The following is a 26,567-nucleotide window of genomic DNA, read 5'->3' as shown; positions in this document are numbered from 1 at the left end:
CAAAGGTTTCAAAGGGAGGGTCTCACACACACTAACGTCCTCGCAGCCCAGCTAGGGAGGGAGCCCAGAGTGTGACTTTGATTGTTTGCGAAGGTCACCATTATTCTGCTGTACAGAGCAAACAATTCTTCTAAAATAATTCTTTGCTGTGTTGTTAATGTATACAACCCTTAAAGCAACATTTTACATATTTCTTTGATATTTTTTAATCCCCAAAATTTGTGAAAAATCCTCTGAAACTGTTGTTTTTATTGTAAACTATAAATCGCACAGGCTCGGTCCTGCTCTTCCCCTTTTTACATGAGTGCAGTGTGCATGTAGTCTCTAGTGGGCAATGAGAACTCCTCTGCCTCCACATTGGCAGTCTTGGCCAGCCTCTGTATTGGGCCCCAGGGGTTGGGGAGATGAGGCATAAAACAACCATGTCTCTACCTAGGGGAGCTGGTGGCATGGCAGTGGAGCTATTGTCTGTCGGCGTGCTGTTTGACTTAAATGTGTTCATTTGCCTGATGCCCCTGACTCCCCGTGGGGAGGGGCGGCCCGGGGAAAGGAGGGGCACGCTAACGAACCTCTGACAGCTGGAGGCCCTAATTAAACGTCCCTGCTGAAAATAAACAGAGCAGGAGCCAAGCAAGCAGCCAGAGAGAAGCGCACTGCAAACAGCGGCTGTGAGCGCTCGCCGCAGTGCCCTCCTCTTCTGTTGCTGCTGAGGCTGAGCCAAGAGTGCACGGCTCTATAGGGTAGTGGTCTCAAACGCACACACTCAGGCTGGCACACATGCACCACACTTATGAATATGGAGCACTGCAGCAACATTGTGAACACCTGCGGTCACACTTGATACAAGTTGATCTCTACAGCTGTGGGCACAGTATTTTATTTTTTAATTTTTTTTATTTTTGTTACTTCCAGTGCTCTCAGAAGTTACACTTTTCTTTTTCATAAATTTCCCACTGTGCCATGACAGAATAAGTTGACTCGCTTCTCTCGAGTGGGGTTGTTTCACACTCTCCGCCTAGATGACACTTCTGACATTCAGAAGCCTGTTGTGCTGCTAGCTAGCTGGAGCATTAGCAGTCAAAGTGGCGGGGTCTATTTGGGTGAGTGCATTAATGGGCCGACCAACCAGCGACAAGGTTATGAGGCTGATTGAATAAATACTGTGGAGGTCCCTGTCCATTACGCCCCTGTGTGTCTGCCCAGATAGAGAGAGAGAGAGAGAGAGAGACAGAGATGGAGAGATAGTTTGAGACAGAAAGATGAAAGGAGAGATTAGATAAGCACAGATAGGGTCAATTAAGAGATAAACATACAGGTATAGGTTGAAGAGAGGCTTCCGCCTGTGTGCGTGGTGAAAAATTGAGAGTAAATTGCTTCCTGTCTGTGTCTCCTTTTGATCTCTTTGTCCTACTGTACACAGCCCAATTTGGCATGTAGTGCATTTATCCTGGCGAGGTGGAGAAGGTGACAAAGGTGAAGTTGTTAGACAGAGGTGCAATGCCCTCTGCTCGACCCTGTCTTCTCTCCAGCAGACTCTTGGAAAAGACTGTCAATGTTGCAGGCTGGTAACTTTAGTATCTATCTATCTATCTATCTATCTATCTATCTATCTATCTATCTATCTATCTATCTATCTATCTATCTATCTATCTATCTATCTATCTATCTATCTATCTATCTATCTATCTATCTATCTATCTATCTATCTATATATATATATATATATATATATATACACACACACACACACACACATACTGTAGGTTACCTATGTTGGAGTAAAGCCCGAGCCTTAAAACTTAAGGCTAGGAATATTCTGCCAATTCGAATACCCAGGGAAGATGTTGAATCTGGAAAATTAACCAAACTCATTCAATTTGCAGCTTTATTGCTTTCCTGCTGATTTAAATTTACTTAACAGGCAATCAATTTGTAGGCAAATTGTCTGGATTTCACATAAAAGAACTCTGAAGAGCTAGAGCATTTAACATTAGGAGTGCACTAATGTATGAACAGCACCAGTTTATTCTTCCATGTCTTTAATAAATACAGATAAGATTGCCCTTCTCTGCTTCATCTTGGACTGCAGTAACAATCTGCAGGTATAAAAGTTCATAAATTATAGCCACAGTCAGGTGGTCAGTCCCCAGTTTGATCCAGCTTGAAATATTTCAGCTGCAGTTACATGGATTTTGATGTAAAGCATTCATAGTGGAGGATAAAGCGTGCTGATTCTAGCGATCTCCTTACTTTTCCTTTACTGTTACTGCATGCTTTTTGTACATGCATTGCATAATTGTGAACAAAATATTCCCTGCTAGAACTACCTCTTCAGTTCCTTTGGATTACTGACCTCAGAGCATGTTCGAAATAGAAGTTTTACATTTCTGCTTCACTGTTGCGGCCTAAATACAGAGTAAAACTATTAAAGTTGATGACCCACTCTTCCCTTTCAACAACTATTCCGCCTTTGTTGAACTGATTATTGACTCCTCTGCCTTTGAACTCAGTCCAAATGCATTAAATGTTGGCTCTTTTTGCCCAGATTTGCAAAATGATATCTGCCAAACCTGCCGAGCTTCTGCTGACCCCTCTTAGCCAAGGTCAGCATAGCCATGCTCAAACTCGAGACATAATCCATTTTCTTTTGCCCTGGCACAGCTCTACTGACATGATTGTGCTGACCCAGCCAGGCCAAAGAAAGAGGAAGTGAGAGAGTGAGAGGCAGAACGAAAGAGAGAGAGGGCATCTCAGGCCCAAGGGCATGACACTGGGGTGCTCGGGGCCACACCAGCCCTTTAAATGTCAACACAGCACAGAGGGGAGGGAAACTGGTGAGGAGCGGCGCTCTGTTTGAGGACAGGAAAGAATATTGGCAAGTGATTTTTTACTGCAGGAGGGTGTTAGAAGCTGGCACAACGCAGCAAAAGATCTGGGACGGGCGGGGTGTTTTGTCTTCAGACATATTCGGTTTAAACGCGAGTCACACACAGGTTTGAATATTCTCTCTGGGATGAAGGGAGACATTTTGAGATCTGTGATTTTCAGAGTAAGTGTGACTTCAAAGGAGGGTTAGTGTTTTGTCTTATGTCTGTTATCTTGGGAGCAGCCACTGACCTTTATGTAGGGAAGTATACACGGTACCTAATTACTCTGCCTCAATTTCTTTCTTCCCTTCTTTTAAATTAATCACTCTTGCCTTCAGTAAGATATCACAAGATGGGATCAATTTTCACCCAAGCTTTTGGATGCAAATTATAGTCAAAAGTCAAATTAAAAGTGTTGAATGGAAACTGTAAAAAGAGATAAAGTGTCATTGTTTTCTTAAAATTAAAAGCAGGTTTAAGAGTTTTTCTAGTGTTTCTTTAAAAAAAGGGGGATTAAACCATCAATTTTGATGGAAACAACCCAAAAATGCCATGCGTCTTCCTGCCTGTAGTTCCTGATTTATATTGCGGCTTTCATTGGCAGTTCTTGATAGTATTGTTCTTGGCTCTTTTTTCTCACCCCCATTTGTCTCTTTGTCACTTCTCTCCTTTCTTTTTGTGAATCTCCAGGTCTGAGTCCATCACGTCCTCAGCCAATCGAAGCCTTCGTTAACAGCGGCGTGGGCACGTGATTGGAGGAAGGATGGCAACCATGCCATTTGTTAGTGAGGGGAAATGTGTGAGTGTGGAGTGGGATTTCCTGCAAGGACTACTGGCCAAGCCTCCCACCCTGCCCTGGTGAGACATCTCTCACACAAACACATGCACACACACAGGCTGAAACTGTATAAGCCTACGTGCATGCCCATGAATTAATCTCTGCAAGATGGAATACATGCATTAACACCCTTGCACTCACTGACAGTCTGAAGAAGCTTTTCTTTTCTTTTTTTTTTATCAACGAAACATTATCCAGAAACATACGCTTTTCTCCTTAGTGCTACATATCACCTGTATTGTTGTTCACCTGCCAATCCTGTCAGAGTTGCGAGTCCCCCACCCTTAGTGGGAGATTAAGTAAATTTGGCTGGAATTATTAATGGGAAGTAATTTACAGGCGGATATAAAAACTAAGCAGAATCAATGTGTGTGTATTGATTGTTCTCAGTGGCCGGGGTCGAGGCAGTATAATAATGAGATGTTACACAGGCTGGCAGCATGAGTCCACACATACACACACACACACACACACACACACACACACACACTGATTTCACTTATTAGAACCTAACAGGGAGAAATGCAACAGCTGTGTCAGCTGATTAAGATACAAACATATGTAAGCACAATATGCGCACGTCTTTCCTTTGTTCTTTTCTTCTGTCGCACGTGTATGCGCGCACACTCACTCACTCACACACCACCCGGTGGTCTGTCTACGGATGAAAATCAACAACACAGACACGAGGGAGAATGGCTGGTTCTCCTCTCTCTCTCTGTGTGTCTCTAACACACACATACACACACTTTATCCCAGCGCAGCACCGACACAAATTGTGAAGTGGCTGTGACAACATAATTCCACCACTCAGGCCCCATTGAGGAGAGTCAATACCCAATCACAGAGACAGGCTACCTGAGCCCCGGCCCCCCTCTGTCACTCTGCCCCTCCCTCGCCTATTGATCCCTCAATCATGGCTTCAGCTCACTAGCCCGGGACCAGATGAGAGGGGGAGCTGGGGCGGGGGAGGAGAGGGTGAGAGGAGAGGGTGAGAGCGAGGGAGAGTAAGAAAAAATAGGCAGTGAGAAATTGTGTGTATGTGTTCACATATGGATTTTGGAGCAAATGGCATTATTAGGACTCTGCCCGATAAAAGAAGCGAGTTTGTCTGTAATTACCAGGCCAATCTGCGAGAGATGGGTCAGAATGGAGATTGTTTCACTTGAATTGCAGGAGCCATTCCCATTATGTGTATTTATGAAATGAGTTTTTCAGACTGATGCTGAGGTCATTTTTACAGAGCACGAATCAATCAACAGGTGGTCAGCAAATGGCCATTAAGCGATAGCCCATCAGTTTTTCTTGTCTTACGTCGCGCTGATTCAGATTTGTGAGCCCCTCTGATCCTTTCTCCCTGTGTTTATCTGTTCCTTCATTTTACTTCTGTCTTTCACCCTCTGCACCACTTTCGCCCTTGTCCCGTTCGTCCTCATACCGACTTCTTGTCCACATCTCAGTCTCCAGAACCTGCGTAAAGAGAAATCTCGCAATGCGGCTCGTTCTCGGCGGGGGAAGGAGAACTTCGAGTTCTTTGAGCTGGCCAAGATGCTGCCACTGCCCGGGGCCATCACAAGCCAACTGGACAAAGCTTCGGTCATCCGGTTGACCATCAGCTACCTGCACATGCGGACCTTTGCCAGTCAGGGGGACCCACCCTGGAGCCCTCTGCTGGAGGGAGACAGCAACTGCGGCAAAGGTGAGCAAGAAACAAGCAATCACATGAAAAGAAAAGTTTTTGTGACTGAGATATTACAAAGAAGATGACGAAGAAAGTTTAGGTTTTATGTTTTCAACTAAAAGAAATATGTACAATGATCTAAACCTTCTAAATGTGGGTTTTACATTGAAAATGAAGCAAATTCTGGTGCACCATTTTTAAAAATGTAACTTAAAAACAACTTTTTATGTTTATTTGACTTTAACATCAAATGTAGCAGTAGTGTGTTTGCATTAAGATATCGTATTTGTCCCAGACTGAATGAGTTTTAGAGCTGTAGACTCAGTACTTTTCCTTTTTCTCTTCTTACCAAAGTTAACATTTTCTCAGAGCCTGGGATGGGATTGGAAAAGTATTATGCTTTCCAGCTGAGTAACAAAATGCCCTAGTAGTGACATACTAGTGAATAATTGCCTAAAATATGATAATCTAGATAACACATTTTTAAGGCCTTTTTGAGGGTCTTGTCCTTGAATTAAAATTTTATTTTAAAAAAACATCCTGGTAACAGAAAATATCTCTATGACTGGTTAAGTGTTGACACTTTTTCTGGGTATGTCACGAGTAGGTTGTTGTTATCTGTTCACAAAATTCAACCTTGACAAAAGCAATGTGCAAATATGCAGGATTAAATTAAACACGCATATGTGGAACACTTTCAGCCAATGATTCCTACATTTCAGCCAATATGAAAATTATATAGCAGAGATAAATATGCTGCTTTGTTGCCAAAGGACGCAAACCACTAAAATTCATATTTCGACTCACTTCTCTGTTTCAATCAGAAGCAGACCTCAGCTGTCTGTTCTGCCTACGTACTCCTACCCACAGTGACACCCCACGCCACAAAAATTCAGTTCGGACTGGGGTATTGATCCAGCCTCCTATTAACAATAGTAATTACTGCCACTGTCTATGCGTGCAAACAAGCTCATGCGTTTTCTTTTTTCCCCTGTAACACACATGCAAATAATCATACAAGTATTTTACATAGACAAGAGTGAGTATGAATAAAATCTATGTTTTTTGTGTGTGTAGGCACATAAATATTACTCATATTATAGACAAAACTCCAAAAACATGTTTTCCTTATGTGGAAAAAAAGCAAAGTCCCTATAATAGTCATTTTAAAGTGAAGACCCATTTAAGGGGGAGGTCAGGTTCAGGTTTCAGGTTGTGATTAGATGAGTAGTAGCAGTAGTGGTAGTGGTTAAGCTCAGATCAAGACTCCAGGTAATTATTATAAGGCAAATTGATGTCCTCTTAAGTTAGGGACACGCAACTGTGTGTTTGCGTGTGTCTGTGAGTGTGTGTCTATTAGGAGGGAGAAAGAGAAGGAGAGGGGGTAGATAATAAAAAAAGAGGGAGGAAACTATTGGTGCAATTTGTAATTACTGAAATTAACTATATAACGAGGACAGTGTAATTATATAGCCTGTCTAATTGCTACTATTACTGAGGGGAAATGATGCAGCTACAGTGTAAATAGACGTGTGTGTGTGTGTGTCCGCCTTTGTGCCTGTTCCTGGTAAATTTGAGGAAATGTGAACAAAAAAAACCTGTCGTATTAACAGCATGTTTCTGTGAGACTGCATGTGGTGTGCTTTACCCACATTATGCACTGCATTTCCTGATGGGGTGAGTACCAGTAATGCTACCAGTGCGGTCTGAGTGTGACGTTATAGTAAAAAATACCAAACCAGTTCTTTTCCCAGTATCCTTTGGGGGCATCATAGAAATTTTTACACATTAAGGTCAGTGTGGTTTTCCGTGGTTCCATGGTGTAGTTTGTTAACACCTTCGCCTTACTTGTGAAAGACACAACCGCAGCCTCAGGGTGTTAAGAGCTAGCCTGCTGCTAACGTCGGTCATAAGTCTCGATAAATGGGATGGTTATATCAGGAAAGGCATCTGGTGTCAAAATCTGTGCCAGATCAAACATGTGGATCCATCTACTGTGACCCCGTGGGAAAAGAGGGAGAAGCTGAAAGTATCTTTAAGGTCAATGCGGTTTTCATCTGGAACATCGCTCACCACATGAAAACACTCATGTAATGTCTTCTTTTTTGCTCGGAGACTTAAGGTGTAGCGTTAAAGATGGATTCCATTATGAAAGAATTAAGATATAAGCATCAATGGGAAGTTTTATATAAACAAATCACCCACAGGCTAATATTGTAGGTCCCACAGGAAGATGGAAACAGGACCTGTACATGACCTGAGACCTCAGATGTTGTCAGTGGATCCCTTTGGGTCTGTGGGTTGAGGATTGTGCTTGTATCTGTTGGTGTGCTAAAAGGTTGGGAACTGGGCAGCTTGGAAGATGAGTCATTCCCTCGGTTTCAAACCCTTCTTGATCAGCTTGACTTCCAACAATGTTTAGGTGTTGGTAGGTGTAAAACATCCACATGAATGCCAAAATCCAAGGCCTCACTGCGAGCGATATCGAGTGTAGAGGTGTCGAGCCAAATATGGGAGCTTGGAAGCAAAACGACTTAACAAAATCAAGCTTTTAATGCTGTATCAAGTTCAGAAATAAATTCCTCGGGCGCCAGCAGCCTTCTACACACGGCAAGGGGAAAACCACTTGGCTGCACATGAGGAACCCACTCTGGGAACAAAACAAACAAGGGCAAGCAGGATTGTTTATACACAGAATGCTGACAGGGAAATGACAGAGTGGAAGGTAATGAGGCACAGGTGAAAGTAATCACACACAGGTGAAGACAGGAAACAAAACGAACACAGGATGCAAACCTGCCTTTCAAAGTAAAACAGAAAATAACCAAAAGAGACTGATAGAGATATGAATACTAACACTTAAGAAGATGTACAAGACAAGAAAACGCAAAGTGACCAGAGCGTGAAGATAGAAACGAGACAGAAGAAGGCACAAATGGAAACATGGGGGTGATGATTACTACAACAGCTACTACAAGTAACACACAAAACGTGGATAGAACACAGGATATTTCAACACTGAATTCTTACCAGAAGCCAAACATAAAAACCACCAGAGACACAATAACATCACAAACTGTAGGCCATCATATAATCGTCAGTGAAGCTAAACTGAGGCTTACAGTATACGGAGACTAACAAAGAAATCAAAACAGCTTAAAAAGGTGTTAAGCACTGCAAAAATGTTATGTAACTCATGTTATGTTATGTTATGAAACTCAAAAGTAAAACAACGATATACCAGATTTAAAGTCAACATGCAAATAAAATAAGTTACTGATGTATACATGGCCATAAAGGAAAATGAGTATTCATGAGATAGCTGAATTAGAAAAAAAATTAACTTCTAATATGGTCTAAGTACATTTTTGTCATAGTTGTAGCTTTCAAATTGCCAGTGCTTGTGTGATACAAACCCTATAATAATCCAGAGGAAACCCCAACAATCAGACGACCCTCTAAATGTAAGCACTTGGCGACAGTGGGAAGGAAGAACTCCCTTTTAACATGAAGAAACCTCCAGTAGAACCAGGCTGTACATACAGACAAGTTGCACATGGTGACTTCTGGGCCCTAAGGGGCAATGTAGGACGGCTTTAAAGATTAGATATGGTATATATCTGACCACTTAATAGCATGGATGACCTCAAAGCCAACATATTGCTTTTAAAGAACTTTGAACTCCATCCTGTTACAACTTGAGTCTAATCTACAGTCATAGTGTGTGAAAACATGTATTCCTATGCATCAGCCCATTGTTGTACATCAATATCTCATCATCCTTTCTGCGCAGGACAATCTGATTGTCTGAGTGATATTCATATACTAGCACCCATACACACAGCCGCAGCCTTGACTCTACGCATGAATTGCGAATTGTTTTTCCTCTGTATTCCTGACTTTTCTTGGCCTTGATAGAAAATACCTCCTGTTCAGCATAGTTGGTGCGCAGGTAGTAGTGCTTCTTGCCCTGTGTACAAAGTGGAAGTGCGCTGAAAAGATGTGAGGTGTGCGGTTTACGCTACAACGAGAGGCACTTCTCGTACAAATGTGAGCCACAACGATAAATATATAGAGCCCCCGCGGAAGCTGCTATGTGAAGGTCGAGAAAATTGTGAATTATCTTTCACATTCTTACCACTGGGTCAACATCTGATATGTTAAGTATTTAATTAAATATTTGGAGATTTCTTACAAGCAGGTCACACAGTCTCCACAGGGCCTATATTGAAAATGCAATGCTAATTTGGACATCAGTTTGAACAAGTCTACCCACAATGCATTGGCAGGGTTTTAAGTGTGATGCATGACTTTAATTCCGTTAGTGGAATGTGGTCAGAGATCTGGCTGAAAGGGAGCGGAGGCCAGAGAGCAGGGGAAGGAACAAATGTAGGAGGAATAAAGACAGAAAGAGAGGAGGAAGGAAGAAGGAGAAGAGTGTGAGGAAATTGGGATGGGGTGTGTTGGGGGGTGGGGGTTGCATTCCTCCACATTCCCTCTTGTCCGGGGTTTTTGGATGGGCAGCGGAGAGGGAAGGAAGGTGGAGGGTGGAGGAGAGGAGAGGGATGGAGCGCAGGGGAGGGGCCGGAGTGGCTTTTGTCTGCTTCCCACGTTTCAAAGCCAGTCTTGAAAAATGAATAGACAGAGGAAAATCAATTGCATGACCTTCACAGAGAGAAAGAGAGAGATTGAGAGAGCAGGAGAGAGCGGGAGAGAAGGAGGAGAGAGAGAAAGAGACAGAGTATGGAAGGAAAGGAGCAAAGGAAAAGGAAAGGCTGAAGGCAGGGAAGGTAAAATGACCCATGCTGTATTTGGTATTTGTGCACCTGTTTGCACAGCATATTCAAGGACTATTTGACATCATTTATATTTCAAAGCCTCTGTATTAAGTAAATTTTGCTATCAGGGACAGTTTTTTCCCCCATACTACACTTCCTTTGAAAAAAATCCAGGAAGCCTGATTCCTATTCCTAAGCTTTCTATTGCTTGTGATAAGAATCTACTTAAACTTAGTGGCAGATCTGCAATCAAGCAAACTGACAGTTTAACAAGATTCTACAGGTGAAACCAAAGCAGTCTTCCTGTTGGACAGGCAAGGTTAAACAGGTTAGTCCAGGCGGTGTAGTGTGATGGTGTGCTGTTTGTTTAAAGTAATTCAAGGCTTTTTGGAGGTTTATATACATTTTTTAAACCTCTGACACACTCTGTATTATGCTGCTCTGCACTGGCAAGAATAAACCACACCCAACCATGCAGACAGTATTAATGTTTTTATAAAATAACAAATAAGAACATAATGTAAAAAAAAACATTTTATTAGGTTCAGCAGAATATAAATTAGTCCAAAAGTATCTTTTGCACTTTGGTTCAGTTTTTACTTTTGCATGTTAGTTAAACATAATAATAATAATAATGATAATAATAATAATAATAATAATAATAATAATAATGTAAAGAAAATAACTTGATTGTGGTAAGACAGAGATATCTTTTAAAATTTCCTATCTGAAATTAACTTTCTACTTTTATTTTTGTTTAATAAAACAGAAAAGGGGAGAAAATATCAACCTGTAACAGGTGTGCAGGGCAGCTGGAGAACGCCCTCTGCCTTTTTCACAAGGCACAGTGCAATGACAAGTCAGCGCCAGCAACAGGGCCAGCTGAAGTGTTTTACTGTCTCGGCTAGTGAGGTCAAACACACCTCTCCCCTCCCCGGCGCTGGTGACATTGACTTTCATTCTGCCTCCACTTGCTCGTTCTCTCTCTCTCTCCCTCTCACTCTCCCCCTCATTTCTTTCATTGCTTTCATCTTCCCTCCCCTCCCCTTCTGTCTCCCCCACCTCTTCACGATCTCCCTGCGTCTGCCTCCCCTCTAATTCACAGCGTTTAAAGCAGCCTGGGCTTTTAAGGGAAGTTAATTGCACTCAAATTATGTTCGACCGCAAAAGGAGTGACGGAGCGATGGAGAAGAGACGGAAAGATAGAGGACAGATAGAGGGAAGGAGGGAGGGAAGGAGGGAGGGATGGATGTCGGCGTGAGAAGATAATTGTGCCAGAGAAGGACGCTGCGATTAGGGTCACTTTTTCTCTCGCTGTCTGTCGAACGGCCGAAACATCACATTTGGATTGGTAGTAAACAACTTGGCAAGTGACCGGGCTCTTGTTTTGAAAGGGTGAAGCTGCGGTGGCAGAGCCAAACTTAAGAGACAGAGATGAATAAGAAGACACAGAGAGAGGAAACTGAGAGAGAGAAATGGGGGTTCACTGTTTGGTTCCCATGGTAACATCCTAACCTGGTTAAAAGAGGTTGACACTGTGGGGGTGGAGTCTGTGTGTCTACAGCCCCCCACGTGGGGATGCTTGGCTCTGTGTGTGTGTGTGGCCATTCCTCTGGACTGAACTGGGACTAAATTATGTATTAGACAAAAGTATCATGAAAATCATTCAAATTTTTTCATTCAATCATTCAAATCTTTTCTGCTTGTGAAGCGCTGGGGAGTCCGTGCAAGTTGACCTCTGAGTCAAATCATAATTAACGTGTCCATTCCTGCCCTGTCCCATTCTGTCTCTTATTCCCACAATGGAATTAAATCTCTTAGCAGAGTCCCGGGAAGCTAATGGAATCGGAGTGTGACAGAATAGCTCGATTAAAGACCTCAGCCATCCCTGCGTCCAGCTCTGCACACAAGTCACGGTGTTTATTGGCACAAACTCACTTAAAGGAGAATTGCAATTTAACGCATCTTAACTAAAGTCAGGTTTTATTGCTTTTGAACATTTTTTTATGGTTAAAAACTGAAGGATTTGATGAGATCAGGGATCAAAAAAAGAGTAATCAGGCAGTCACACATTTTTTAAACAAGTTAACAGTTCATGCAGGAAACCAAGACTGGGATGTCAAACTAATTTTAGTACATAAAGCTCAAACAGCCCGGACCAGTTAAATCAAACATGCACATATACTCATCATAATATATGTATGTAAAACTCCCTTACTTTAATTGTAGCATTACATGTGCAGTGTCTTTGTTAATAGGAATCATGTCAAACTGACAGTTACTTAGGCCTCTGCATTGGGTGAATGTAGCGTTTCAGGTCCCGGTTCAGTACATGATCTATTCTTAGCGACATGCAATGCTTCCTGGTGCAAAATTCATTGAAAAGGTCAAACATGATGCCCTCCTTTTCTGCAATTTTCACATTTAGCAAAAAAAAATAAAAATTCCAGCGGGCTGTGCTTTGACTCTTTGAGGGCTGCATGTTTGACACCCATGATCGAGACCACTTTCTTGATTTAGGAGTTGAGTTGAAGCCCTCTTTCTTTCCAGCGCTTCAACTGGGCCAGGAGTCACAGATACAGGAATCTGGCAAATTAAACTTTTATTACACTGAGTGCCACCACTTTTTTTCTTGGCTGAAGGTGATCTTTTGGGGCAAAATTCTCTTGGTTATATATTTATGCTTAAACAAGAGGGAATAACGTCCAGTTGTCTGTACAAAAGAGTTAAGATTCACAAAAATATTCCAAAATCTTGTTTGACCACAACAATATTCAACTACAAATGATGTTTTCAGGCACAATGATGAGATGTGTTGTCCAAAACTATCTAAATGAAACATTTAGCAGATCAGATCAGACTTTAATAACGTGGCCACATTGTTGGTTTGTTAATGTCTGTCCAATCATTTGTCATCTGTTTTGACTTGGTCTACCAATAAGACGCATGCACAGCAAGTTCAAAATAAGATCTAAGTTGTAAAAAAAGATGTTATTGTTTGAATTATGATTTATAATGACATAAAATATTATAGAAGCTGTAATATTAAGGTATACACACAGAATAATGCAAAGCCCTCACTCGCACACGGGCACACACATAGAGAAGGGGTTCACAGTAGCACTACAGAGGGATCTTTGTTCTCAGAGTGTGATACCATCAACGCTGTGAGACTCTTTCCCTTCACATGTGCGCAAGAATACACCATACACGCGCATGCTGTGCGCACAAACACACACACACACACACACACACACACACACACACACACACACACACACACACACACACATCAGGTCCAGTGTTTTGGTTTCCTGGTTGCCCTATTGTACTGTGGCAGTCTTTAATAAATGGTCCTCTGTGTATTTGTGTCTGCGTGTGTGTGCAGGGGTGTGACTCATCTGTCAGCCCCGCTGGCCTCATGTCACATTCAGCGTTTCCTTGGGCCCGCTGACACTACTCAGCACAACTGATCACCCACCATCACCGTCGCTCCTCCAGGGTTCTGTGGCACGAAAGCCAGAACAGACACACACACTTTCACAACAATCGAAGTGCGTTTGTCTTCTTTTTTGATTAATTCTTATATGGTTACCACGGGGGTTGATTCCTCCAAGCTTCCTAGCACTGCGGCTGCATCGCTGCCCCACAAGGGAGCCTGCTAGGCAGGCAGAGAGCGAAATGGGCTCCCCATCCCCCTCCAGGCAGGGACTGACTAGGCTGAAGGGTCCCAGCACCAGACCCCCTTTCATAGCCCTGAATGGACTTGCCTTATTTAAATTCACACTCTGTCACACAGGGGGACCCCAATCTCACAATGCCACTGTGGCTTTGTCCGGCAACTCTGTATTTATGTGTATATGTGTGTGTGTGAGAGAGAGAGTTTGTGTGTGTGCACGGGTATTTGTGTTGTTTAATCGGAGAGCATGTTGCTGCTGTGTAGTCTGTGCATGAGAATTCATTGCTGTGTGTATTCCTAAAGTGTGTGTATGTGTGTGTCTATAGCTCTAATGGAATGCCTCCCTCTTCTATTCAACAAACCCACATCACAAGCAGGCAGCTGGGCAATATATATGTGCGTGTGATTGTATATGTGTGTGTGTGTGTTGGTGGGTGTGTGTGTTCCGATCCCCCCTCTGTGTTCAGTTGTAACCCACAGCAGCGCTTTCATTTTCCTGTCATAACGTGTATTGATTTCCCGCAGCCTTGCAGCGACACACACATACACACGCGCAGATATCCAATGATCCTTAAAGGCACGCACACAGACTCACACGCGTACATACATTTATATGCTCTTATACACACATATTTTGGGTACACACGGACATACGCAGTTTGTCTCCATTGGACGGGGAACATTGTGTTCAAAAGCAGCCCTGTTGGAGTGAGATTAGTTCTCACATATGGTCCCCACTTTTGCAATCACACACTTGCAGGTGCATAAACACCGTCACACACTCCTTCTGACATAAAACAGTAAATACACCTGATTGCAAAATTAATCTTCCACGTCAGTGGCGGCACCCCCAACCCCCATGCCCATGTTTGCTTTGGAGAAAGCGATCACTCTCTCCTTCCTTAAGGTTTTTCATTTTCCCTACCCTCTGTGCTCCTCTCATACCTATCTTCGCCCTCCTCCCCTCCTCCTCCACCTAACCACCTCCAACTCTATTTGTATTGTAATTGCCTTGGTAAACACCACCACTTTGGCACTGAAGCAGCTCTGATAGCTTGTGTTTGGGATGCATTAAGAGTGGTGATGCAGACACTGTGTGTGTGTGTGTGTGTGTGTGTGTGTGTGTGTGTGTGTGTGTGTGTGTGTGTGTGTGTGTTTGCTTGTTTGTTTGTATGCCTGGCAGAGATTGAGTGGTATGCGTCACGCAGCGCTCCACCTTATGTGCACTTTTTTCTTTTAAGCACGGTAAATTCTTCTTTTATCAGACATAATTGCTTCAAGTTTCACTTTTGATTTTGCTGAAGATTTTAAAGTTGTGAAAGAGATCCCACGTTAATGCAAAATCCTCTATTTCCAGATCAATTTGTGTAATCACTTATTCCTCAAAGCTGTATTAACTCATCCAAAAAAATGGAAATTAATCCATCAGCGTGGCTTAAACCCGACCGGCAAAATGATTTCCTACATATTAAGACGTTTGTGTTTTATTTATGCAGCTTTGACTAATTAAGCTGTTTCTGATGGTTACACTGACCAAGAGCATGGCCTTTCTAACTGTAATATGTGATCTTAACTGTCTAGTACTAAACATGGAGACTTTTTTTTTTAGCATTTTGTCATACTACAGTAATAAAAACACGCACCTTACCTACAGAAACCCAAATTTCTGCACTGAAAAAGCCCTGCTCATGATCAATTAACAAAATCTACTCACCTGCTATAATATCAACAGGTATAAAATGCTGCCCGCCAGCATTTTATGACAATGTCTGTCTCCTTTTTCTCTGCAGTTAGACGTTCATCTCATTCTCTGGCGACTGACATGTTTGAGCAGCACCTAGGGGCACACCTCCTGCAGGTAACGACCGCATCACCCACACATTGCTTCTTGTACCGCACTGATTATGTCTATAGTTGACTTTTTTGCCATGCTTATGTTGTGTTGTTAAGCAGAGAAACTAGTTTTTTCAGATGTATCAAAAGTTGAAGTTAGAAATGTTTTTTCCCCTCCTAACAGTCACATTTGTTTGATTATCCAGCTGTGCTAAGTCGCTGCTATGTGTGATCACAGCCTGCACTGGCTCAAGTCGTTCTGCCTTGACTCATATTTCCAGGCAAATTCCTAAACACAGTCACACTCAGACACAGAAGCACATCGCGTAACCCTCAGATGCTGCCAAAGAATACCTCCCTTTTGCACTAACAGATGAACACAGCCCGAGGGGTACTCTGGGGCAGGAGGGCTGCTGGGGTGACGAAATGCAGAATGTAGGCAAAGACTCAGAGGAAGAGCAACGGAGGTAGCACTGCAGATTGTACTTTGGAGGGAGCTTAGGGAGGGGGAGGCGGTAGGAAGAACAGGTAGGAGTGGGAACAGGTGGAGGGATAAAAGGAGAGTAGAGAAGTGAGAAGGTTGTGGTAAAACAAAGAAACATTACATATGTCTGCTCTCCTCTGGCATTTTAAAGAGGAAGAGAGGCTTAGAGAACGGCGCTGATAGAAATCAAATTAACGCTCCAGAAAAACTGTATGATTCTTCCCCTCCCAGCCGTTCTTCCACAGTAATAGCCTGATAATTGCACTTTAGTTCTCCGACATTCATGCGGCTGGTTTCTCCTCGCCGCGACACGCGACACACGACACACGACGCTCCACACCCCGGCCACACATTTGCATACTGGATGTGTCAGTTGCATAAATTACCACTGCCACTTTAAGCACTAGGCCGCCAAAATAGCAATCATTTTTCTAGAGCAAAGTGGCCCTGGTGTGTGTGCATGTGTGTGTGAGGCTGAGACTGTGTCAGCTCACTCCTGGATGCTTGTTATGACGATTAATATTATTCTCTGAAGCAGTCCCCTCTAATGGGCTGGCTGTATACCTTTCACTTCTCATTAGAATCACTGCAGGCCGTAATGACTCTGGTTCTATCTGTGTCTGTGTTTATTTGTCCGTGTGTGTGCGTGTGTGGCTGGAGATCCAGGATGAAGCTTCGACTCTTGGTTTATTACGGCTGATTGGAACAGCCCCTGGTCTATAAGCTCAGTTTCTCATGTCTCGTTGCTGAATTTGTTTAAGTGCGCCTTTCTTGATGCACGTGCGTATGTGTGTGTTTGTGGACGTCCACACCGCATGCGTTGCGTCTGCCTCTGTTTTGTTCACCGTTTGTTCGGTCACGCAGGTCTCACTCGCAGCTGTCGCACGTGTAGCTGCGTCTATGGGAATTGTTTCATGTCTATTCACATTTATGCACGTCATGTGAGTTTTTTGCGCGCGCGTGTGAGCGTGCTCACCAGTTGAGAGAAGAGGCCGAAGGGTGATGGGTTGTTTGTTCTCTAGCTCATTGTAATTTGTTCGATACACGCTAATTGCTCTCATTTGTCTGTCTTGTTTCTGTTTGCCTTTATGTCTGCGTCTCTGCGTGCATGTGTGTGTGTGCGTGTTTTTGTGTGCCCACGTGTGTGTCCCTGTGTGTTTATGTGCACAGTCTCTAGATGGCTTTGTGTTTGTGGTCAGCCAGGAGGGACGGTTCCTCTACATCTCAGAGACAGTTTCTATCTACCTGGGACTCTCACAGGTAAGACAACCTCATCTCACTCTCTTTATGTCTCTCTCACACAACACACACACACACACACACACACGCACACCCACACACACACGTGACCACATAATCCTTTATTTACAAGTGCATTTGCACACATGTGCCTGTCTTCTCTTTATGCTTTCATATCCCTTCCCAGGAGCGCGTGTGTTTGTGTGTCTGTGTGTGAGTGTGAATATCTTTGACTGCACTCTCTGTGCTCATCTCTGGAGTACAACTCTCACAGGGGCAATGCTGCTCTCTCTCTCTCTAGCTCTCTCTGCCGCCCTCTCTCCCTCTCCAGGTGCTCACCTCTGTTGATTGCCTGTGGCCTCTTGTACTGTGAATGTTAAGTCCTGCCATTTTGCCCAGATGCATAAATAATAACAGTAATTACTGGCCTAGCAATCAAAGTGTCGCCCCAGCGCGCTGGGCCTGTCTAGGGGAACAAATCGATAGGCATCTTAAAAGCCACATTGATTGTAGGGAGGGGGAAAAACACCAAGGGGGATGGGAAGATAGATAGAGACAGCCAGAGAGAGAAAGAGAGGGGGAGGAAAGGAGGAGAGGTGTGATAAGAGAGAGATGTTTCAAACTAAGAAGAATGGGTACAGCACGAGAGAGCGAGAGAGAGGCAAGTGTAACAATAACAGATGTAACTGAGGGTTTTTTCTTTGTTTAAGGGCAGTCGCTGAAACCATTAACAAACTTAAGAATAAGTTTTAAGGATATGTTTTTTTTTCCTTTTAGTACAGTACTCACATGAAGGAGATCTCATTAGTCTTCATTGGTCCTTGGCCACCATTATCATTCATATCTGTACTGACTGGAAAAATCTCTAAATATATATATGTATAATTATCAGAGCAGATAAATCAAACAGATGTTGTCCCCAGTTATGAAATCACTGTAACTTAGGGATATAATGTCAGAAGTAGTTTTTTGTTAAGCAGAAAATGTGATATTAAACAAAAAATATATCTATACACATGCAAGAGGATAACAGGCTTAGCTTTTAAACCATTGCTCATTGTTTCATTTAATTTCAGATGGATGTTGTACTTTCTTTCTGTATTGTTAAGGCTGTGTAATTCTTTAATTGCATACTGATATTGACTGTTTTCAGTCTATTGTGATTGCTGCACATGTGATGAATGTTACTACATTCTTGTTTTACACCGTAATACAAAGAAAAAAAATGCAGCAAGCAAGTTTGAAATGGAAAGATTTTCTTTAGATGCATTTTACTAAATCCTTCCTCAACTTTGTTAAGTTGCACTGATAGTCTGTAATTTTGGCCCTGGTCATAAATATACTTTCCTCCACCTGTACACAATGATGTCCTGAATTGCACCTGTAAGTCAGTGTAAAGAAAACTTGAGGGGGGAAATAGGTTTTTAGTTTTCAGATATTTAGTCATTGTTTAATGTTGAACTGGAGACTTGTAGGAAAAAAATGAGCTCACTGACTCCATTTTTTTCCTGATGGAGTTTCATATCATGAAGAGCCACAAGACATGTTTGTCCCCCCTCCCCGTGTTCTCACTACTCTCTTGACCCCCAAAATTGTTCTTGCAACAGAAGATATAGTTCAGTCTCTTAAATCAGTGGTTCTCAAGCTTGTTCTTGTATGCTGAGCTTGAAAAGTTGAAAAAGTTCACCTCACTTTGTTTTTACTAATTATTCACAATAAAAAAGAATCAAAAATCACATTTTCAAGATGACCTCATCAAGCCCTTTCTTATTTTCCACATATACAAATATTCATTCAGTTTCCCTCTATGTTTTTGTTGTGGTTGTCCATGCCACTCCTGCAGAGCTGCTGTGCCTTACAGATAGAGGAGGCTTCAGAAGGCGCTTGCAATAAGGAAACATAGGTCTTTCCTTTCACAGATCACTCTCTGTCTCCCATTTTCACTGGGAGGAGTTAAGATGCGGGGAAGAGAAAAAAGTGAGGGAAGCTTGAAGACATGCTAGCATAATAAAAAGCACCCATTGCTCTACAGCTAAGATCGATTCACAGCAAGTAAGGAGAAGAAGAACGATTACAACGCCTAATTACTCTTAATGTGAGGCAGACTTGAAACTATTCTTTAAACTTTCCTGTCATGGGGCATTCAATGAAGGTTAATATAAAGTTGGATTAGGACAAGGATTGTCTTGAATTGTCGTGGAGTTTTTGAGTCTTCTTTGCAAACACACACACACACACACACACACACAATGTACATGTAAACACAGAGAGATACAAAAGAAAGTGACGTAGAGAAGACAGAACAAAAAGGGGAGCTGCAGAGAGGAACAGCGAGAACCAGACAGACAATTACAAGAGAGAAAGAAAATAAAGCAGAGGAATATGGGGAGAGACGGTGGTAAAGAGGAGCGAGAGAGTCTGAGTGTGTAAATAGAGTTTAAATGTGCAGTAGGAATGAAATTCGCCTTGGGATTGCCTAGGTAAACAAGACAGCCGAGGCTTTGGTGGAGATGCTAATAAAACAGAGCTGTTCTTATCAGCTGAGCAGATGGCCTAACCCATCACATCTCCTCAAAGTGGGCCTAAGCCATCAGCATTCTAATGAAATTATTTATGATCTAAGATTACGTTCCAAACCTTAAACATACAGCGCCACGTTTACCTTCCCGAAAAGATGAGGACGGCCGGGCACAGAGGAGGTTTATGATGAGAAAGACACAGCCAGAAAGGGCAGGTAGACGGGGTTCGGGGAGGGGGGCGAGCGCGAATATACAGTGTGTTTATGGACACAAGCAATGAGATGGAAAAACGCACAACAGGAAAGAAGGGAAGGTGGGAGGGAGAGGACAAAACACTTCAATATACTTTGCTGGTGAGTGGAGGCGGACACAGGGGAGAGGGGAAGGACAGACAAACAATGTTCTGAGTGAAAAAGTATAAGTGGTTGTTTGTTTTAGAGGGCATGTCGCCCCTGTGGACCGCCCCAGCCCCGCGTCTCCTGTCCCCCCGTCTGACCCCTCTGCCCTGGCTTACCACCCGGGCCACTCCCCTGACAGTGGGGTTGCTTAGCCGACTTAGCCCAGGTCAGGCACCTTGACCAAGGGCACAGCCCTCCGCCCATTCCCCTGGCGCACAGGTATCTTTTTTCTTTTTTGTCTGGCTCACTTGGTTTTCAGGCCCGGGAGCACGAGGGATAAACCTGGGAGCGACACATAGCAGATGAGGCAGGGGGGAGAAGACATGGAAACAGAAGAGGGGAGGGCAGAATAGCTGGAGAGACAAAGGTTGGAGAAGATGAGGGAGGAGACATGAAAAGGATGGAGGAGTAAAAGTAGGATTAAAAAAAGGGATAAATGGGGTAAAGAGGAGGGAGGAAGGATGGTAGATTGAGGGAGGAGAGAATTGATCTGCGAATGGTTAGTATGCAGCCCCCACTCCACCTCCGCCCCACCCCATCTTCCCCTCCCTCCTCTCCTCTCCTCTCCCATCAGTCAGTGAGGGCTGAGGGCTGAGAGTATGTTGTGGACCACTGCCCGGATGCCTCATACATATTAAAGCCCCCTGCTATTATTTATATCATGTCTCTGCTTCCCCTGCTCGCTGCCCCTCGTCCCCACCACACCACCATACATGCATGCACGTGCATCTCTGCGCGCACACACACACAGGTTCACACAGATGCGCTGACAGACAACTACTCGCACAAACAGTGACACACAATGACACACGGAGACATAAAAACAGACAGTCTAGTCACATACGCAGGGAAACAGAGGCGCGCCGTGTGCTTGCATAGGCACAAACGCACACACGCAGACACACACACGCTCTCAGAGAGATTTGAATGATCTCGGTCTCTCCTCACGCCTCCCTTTGCGCCACATTCTATACCTGTTTTTATGTCTGAGCCTGACTCATCCTCTCAATCGCTTCATCCCTTCCTCATCTTCTCATTTCTGTCTGATCTTTTTTCAATCTCGCCCTCCTGCTTGAGATGAAGTGATATTATTCGGATAGTTCTTAAGCCCGGTAAAGCCCATAAGGACCTGTTCGCCTCTCTACCTTGTTTTTCAACACCACCGGGTCGAGGGATTTTGCCTCTTTCAAATGGCTGGTCCAGTGTTCTGAGCAGACTTGGTCCTTGAGAATGACAATGTGCTAACAATTACATATACATGGATAAGTATACAAACAGATAGATACTGATATAATCGGTAACATGAAATGCTCAAAGCGAGGTTCATCCAGAGTTTAATAGAGATATCCAGCCATTTAATGGACAGCTGCAAACTCTTAACTTTAAAACATTAATGAACGAGTCAGTTTTGATGTCAGACTCAAAAAGCACGCAGCTGTAGAGTGCTGACGTATTATCGACGCTGAGGAGAAGAAGGATCGGTAAACAAAAACACTGAATTTTCCTCGTGTTAAAAATTCTTGATTAAAAAGAGTTTGCTGACGTACGTGAAGGTCAGCTAGCGCAGTGCTGTTGGTCTCCACATTTACCAGCCTCACCTGTTAGAGCTGGACAGAGAACGAGGGAGAAATAAATACATTAGACCTCAACAGCACAGTCTTTGGAAGTGAAAAAGTGAAAAGAGTTTGCCAACTGAGAGCCAAACACACACACACGCTTGCTGTATATTACTCTGCTGAGCCGTTATCAGAGCTTCTGCTTATCACTGTGGGAGCTGCGATCCAGTGTGCTCTTATGTGATGCATGAGGTTAGCTGAGAAAAGAGACATTTTTATAAAGAAAAGAAATGTAAATAATGTCATTCATTTAATTCCCCTTTGTGTAGGGGGGCATATATTTTGAGGTTTCTGCTTTTTATTAGACCCCTGAACTATCTGAAACCTGTGTTGCTCAATGTCTTAATGGTTAAAATGCATAAGATTTAATTGATTTTTCTTATCTTGGACTTTCTCAGTAACTGCATTTATTATTGTCTTGATGCTATCAGATATTAAAATCCTCAAATATCTATCCAAATATGTTCCCAGGTCAGCATGGTCAGCCGTTCTCGCACGTTTTCAAAGTGTGACAGTAGCACAGTTGTTACGGGATAATTACTTTTCGAGTCTTGCAAGTATGCAGGGCAGCCTCTCCATATGGTGCCCATCAAATCTAGTATTTAATAATATGTTTATTACAGGTGGCGCAGTTGCGAAATGTGGCACCGTCTCCCAAGAAATTAAGGCCTGCGTGTCTGGCGCTGAATAACATAAGGGGTGATAAAACCTCGTCTGTCATCTCCCCTCACTCGGTGGGGTTTCCTACATCTTTACCCCTCTCTGTTCCCTCATTGTCGATCGCTCTTATTCGCCTGCTCCCGCCTTCCTGTTCCCCTTCTTCCTCTCCCCCGGCTGTGATGTCCTTGAGGGCCTGCTGAAGCTCCCATAAAGCCTGCAGTAAATGGCTCTAATCCGGTAATAAATGGCTGTGTCCTACAGACAAGGGTGTGAGGCTGCTGCAGCCACGGCTTTATCAGATGGAATAGTATTGGCACACACACAAATGCGCGCACACACACACAGACACACACATTCACAGATGTAATGGAACCTGCATAGATGTGTGTAAGCATGCATGCCCCCCCCTTTTCTGCTTCTCTCTCACACACACACTTATTCATGCTGCTTCAGATGGAATCACACCTTCTTCAATTGTGCCGCTTTTATGGATGCCATGCAAGAGCAGTGCCATTATTGCCTTTAAATGATTAGAGATGCGACTATGATGCATTATGATGATAGGATCATATAGAGCTGTATGAGCTGTTACGCTGCTGCCTGCTGGGATAGACTGTAACTGAATGAAGGAGCTGGGAGGGACACGGGGAATAAGAAGTATAGTAATGTGACCTTTGGAGATAGTTGGAGTTCACCTGTTTTTAATCAGCAAATACAATTGATTTTTATCTCCTCCTGGTTTTATTTGTGTAGCACTGTAGTCACTTGATCCTCCGAGACAGGACTTAAATGTGTGTGTGTATGTGTGCGCGAGCATGTTGGAGGGGTGGCAGGTGGGGCTGTCTTACATCCTCTCATTCCTTGTTCAGTTGTAACCCAGAGCGGCACTTTCATTTTCCCGTCATAACATATATTGATTTTTTTTTCAGTGCACTTGTGTGTGTGTGTGTCTGTTTGTATTTGTAGGCGTGTGCTCGCTCACGTATAGTTATTTTTGCACAAAGCGTCTGGTTTTGATCGGTTTGTGTGTGCTTCTCTTCAGGTGGAGCTGACTGGCAGCAGTGTTTTCGACTACATCCACCCAGCGGACCACGTCGAGATGGCGGAGCGGCTGGGAATCAGGCCACATCTACGGGCCGAGGCCGGCTGTCACACAGCCCCTGAGAGCGCTTCCAGCTCTGCGTCCACCTCCTCCTTAGCTGGTACCCCTGAACCCGGTACTGTCATGGCAAGAAAGCAGAAAGAAATATAACAAATACATAATATGATTTTCAACAATTCACTGTGCTCAAATGGCATTACTAAGACAAAAGTCAAAAAAATATATTCTTGAAACAGCTAATGTTATTTTCTCATCCCCAGCAGCTCCATCCAGTCCTCATTCTCCTGCCGACGATCCAACCGAGCGTGGCTTTTTTATCCGCATGAAGTCCACGCTCACCAAAAGAGGCCTGCATGTCAAGTCTTCTGGATACAAGGTATGAGAGAAAATGCGCCACCATAATTTGAGAACATATTATGCATTCCTTAGCTTACTTGCATGTGTTCGGAATAAAATAACAATTTGGGTTTGTGCTGCTGGTGTTTCACACACACGCACAAGGTGGTCATTGCCAGTATATTTTATGGCTGTGCCCTTATTTCGCTCTGAACCGCTCCACGTATCACAGTTTACTGCGCTCACTGCTAATATGTCCAAGTTTATTACATATTGATAAATGCTACATTTTCTAAATCAGTGCATCAAACAGCTCTGATTCCACCTGATCTTTATTTAGTAATCCTCTTATAGACTGGCTTGTGCGTATGAGTGCGTAAGAAAGACTTTGTGCTTGTCAGGTAATCCACGTGACGGGACGAATCCGCTGCCGCCCCGCTCTCGTCCCGGGCTCCACCCGATCAGTGCGTCGACCAATGGGTTTGGTTGCGCTGGCGCACACTCTCCCGCCCTCCACGCTTAATGAAGTCCGCATGGAGAGCCACATGTTTGTGTTCCGAGTGAACATGGACCTACAGGTTACATACTGTGAGAACAGGTAATCCATCTATTGTTTTGCCTTTTGGGAGTCGCTCTATCTTTCATGTTTTTTCATGAGGAGCTGGCAGAGCACCCAGCCAGTTGGTGGTGTTAGCACACACATCTGCTTCTGTTTGGCTGACAAATGTGTGTGTGTGTTTTTTGTTTGTTTGTTTGTTTTCTTCCTCCAATGCTCTACAGGATCTCTGAGTATATGGATCTGACTCCAGCAGAGGTAGTGGGACATACCTGTTACCATTTCATCCATGTAGAAGACCTGGAGAACCTCCGGCAGAGCCACGAGGACTGTGAGTCACATACATATGGATATGTATAATATATGACGTTCATCCCCATCCCTCTCTTTCTTCAAGTATCTGAACTTGGCAGAGCTGCTACAAGAGCCTGTTGAAATCTCCTCCTGTACTGTTGTTAGAGGCGCCCTCTGCTGCCACCTTCATGAACTGTCAAACCATTAACAGGTTTCTTTTCTTCCCATCTTTGCTCCTCAGTGCTAAGAAAAGGCCAGGTAGTGACTGGTTATTATCGCTGGCTCCAGAGGAGAGGAGGGTACCTGTGGATCCAGTCCACTGCCACTGTGTCCATCAACCACAAAGCCCCCCACGAACGCAACGTTATCTGGGTTAACTACGTCCTGAGGTCAGTAGAACCGGAGCAAAGCTGAAACCGCCGTTTCTCCACGAGTGCTGTTAGGAAGTCATTTTATGTATGCAGGCATCACACTGTGTACAGAGACCCTTTGAAGGGATAGCTGATGAAATGTAGAGGGATTATTGGGATAGGGAGGTTCATTTATTCCAGCATGTGAGAAAACTGGTAAGGATACACACGAAACGAGGAGATCAAAGCAGCAAACCACTGCCTAATTAATGTAATGGTTATTTTTGATTTTATTATAAATCTTGAAAGATTGGCTAAAATATCATTAAATTCTTCTTATTCTTTTAATAGATTTTTAGATTAGTTTGAATTTGCTAATGTTTCTGACAGTTTCTATGCGTCACGACCAACATACAGTAAAATTTGCGGCTTCAAAAAGCCGTACTTTTTCTTTCAAAATGTTCCTCATTCGACAGTCAAATGTTTATTTTATCTTGTATTTTAAATAGTAATTAGTAAAAGTTATCACTTTTTCATACCTTTTGCAGTTCGGGTTTTTTCATCCTGCATAATGTTCCTTTATGCATTATTCTATTGTTATTTAACGCTATTATTCTGAATAAGCAGACACCCTGTTACAGAAAGCTCCAAATCAGATTAAGAACATTTTGAAAAACCTTGCACCTTGATTTCTTTTTAAATATAAATTACCTTTTAAGTGTCATATTACCTTTGTTTAAGGCTTTGGTGTGTTTACCACGGAGCGAGCGCGAGAGAACACAACAGAACGCGCGCATAGCAGCAGAGCAGTCAGACAAAAACAAGAGGAGTAGGCTGAATTTCAATGCTAATTGGACTGAAGCTATATAATTACAACAAATGGATGTCAGAATTTTGGGGCTGAATGGTGTTTTAGTTAATTAGTGCTGTAATTACAAGAGCTCATTAACTTCTCCAACAGCCTCCTCCTTGTCTGAGCTTAACTGTGTATAGGTGGGCTGCTGAGTGGAGCATTTGTGTGTGTGTGTGTGTGTGTGTGCATCTGCGTGTGTTTCGGGGGGTGCGGTCTGCCTGTGTGTCTGTTTGCATGTGTCAGTGTTTGTGCATGTGTGATAAGGGCTGTTGGAAGGAGTGAGTGTGTGTTAGATGGAGGTTAGAAGGGTGTGAGGCAGTTTGGCTATTGGAGGTAGTTATTAGGCTGATTATATGTTGTTTCCATCTCTAAGTATTCACTTAAATCAGCATGGCATTCCTGTTTTTTTTTAAGTGTAAGTGGCTTTAAGTGGTAGATGATTTGTGTATACATCCAGCTTTTCACTCTCTCCCTTTCTCTTTTT

At 43.3% G+C, this 26,567-nt stretch overlaps 1 protein-coding gene across 2 annotated transcripts in view; it reads left to right on the top strand.

Moving 5' to 3' along the window:
- Positions 1–26,567, top strand: part of npas1 (neuronal PAS domain protein 1) — a 36,989-nt gene that overhangs the window by 6,844 nt on the left and 3,578 nt on the right. The window contains exons 2-10 of one of the 2 annotated variants that reach the window (XM_085430144.1): positions 3,558–3,725; positions 5,166–5,404; positions 15,634–15,701; positions 17,331–17,420; positions 23,635–23,809; positions 23,958–24,070; positions 24,432–24,628; positions 24,811–24,917; positions 25,122–25,269. In XM_085430144.1, coding sequence (XP_085286270.1) covers positions 3,631–3,725; positions 5,166–5,404; positions 15,634–15,701; positions 17,331–17,420; positions 23,635–23,809; positions 23,958–24,070; positions 24,432–24,628; positions 24,811–24,917; positions 25,122–25,269 — 1,232 coding nt within the window. In that variant the 5' untranslated portion in view covers positions 3,558–3,630. Of the gene's footprint in view, positions 1–3,557; positions 3,726–5,165; positions 5,405–15,633; positions 15,702–17,330; positions 17,421–23,634; positions 23,810–23,954; positions 24,071–24,431; positions 24,629–24,810; positions 24,918–25,121; positions 25,270–26,567 lie in introns of both variants that reach the window. The other variant, XM_085430143.1, reaches the window with a different exon arrangement.

The sequence above is a fragment of the Copadichromis virginalis genome, linkage group LG14, assembly GCF_057382275.1.
Source record: "Copadichromis virginalis isolate Kocher_CV1m ecotype Utaka linkage group LG14, C_Virginalis_male_GT1.1, whole genome shotgun sequence".
Taxonomy (NCBI): Eukaryota; Metazoa; Chordata; class Actinopteri; order Cichliformes; family Cichlidae; genus Copadichromis; species Copadichromis virginalis.
This window is presented reverse-complemented; position numbering and strand designations above follow the sequence as displayed.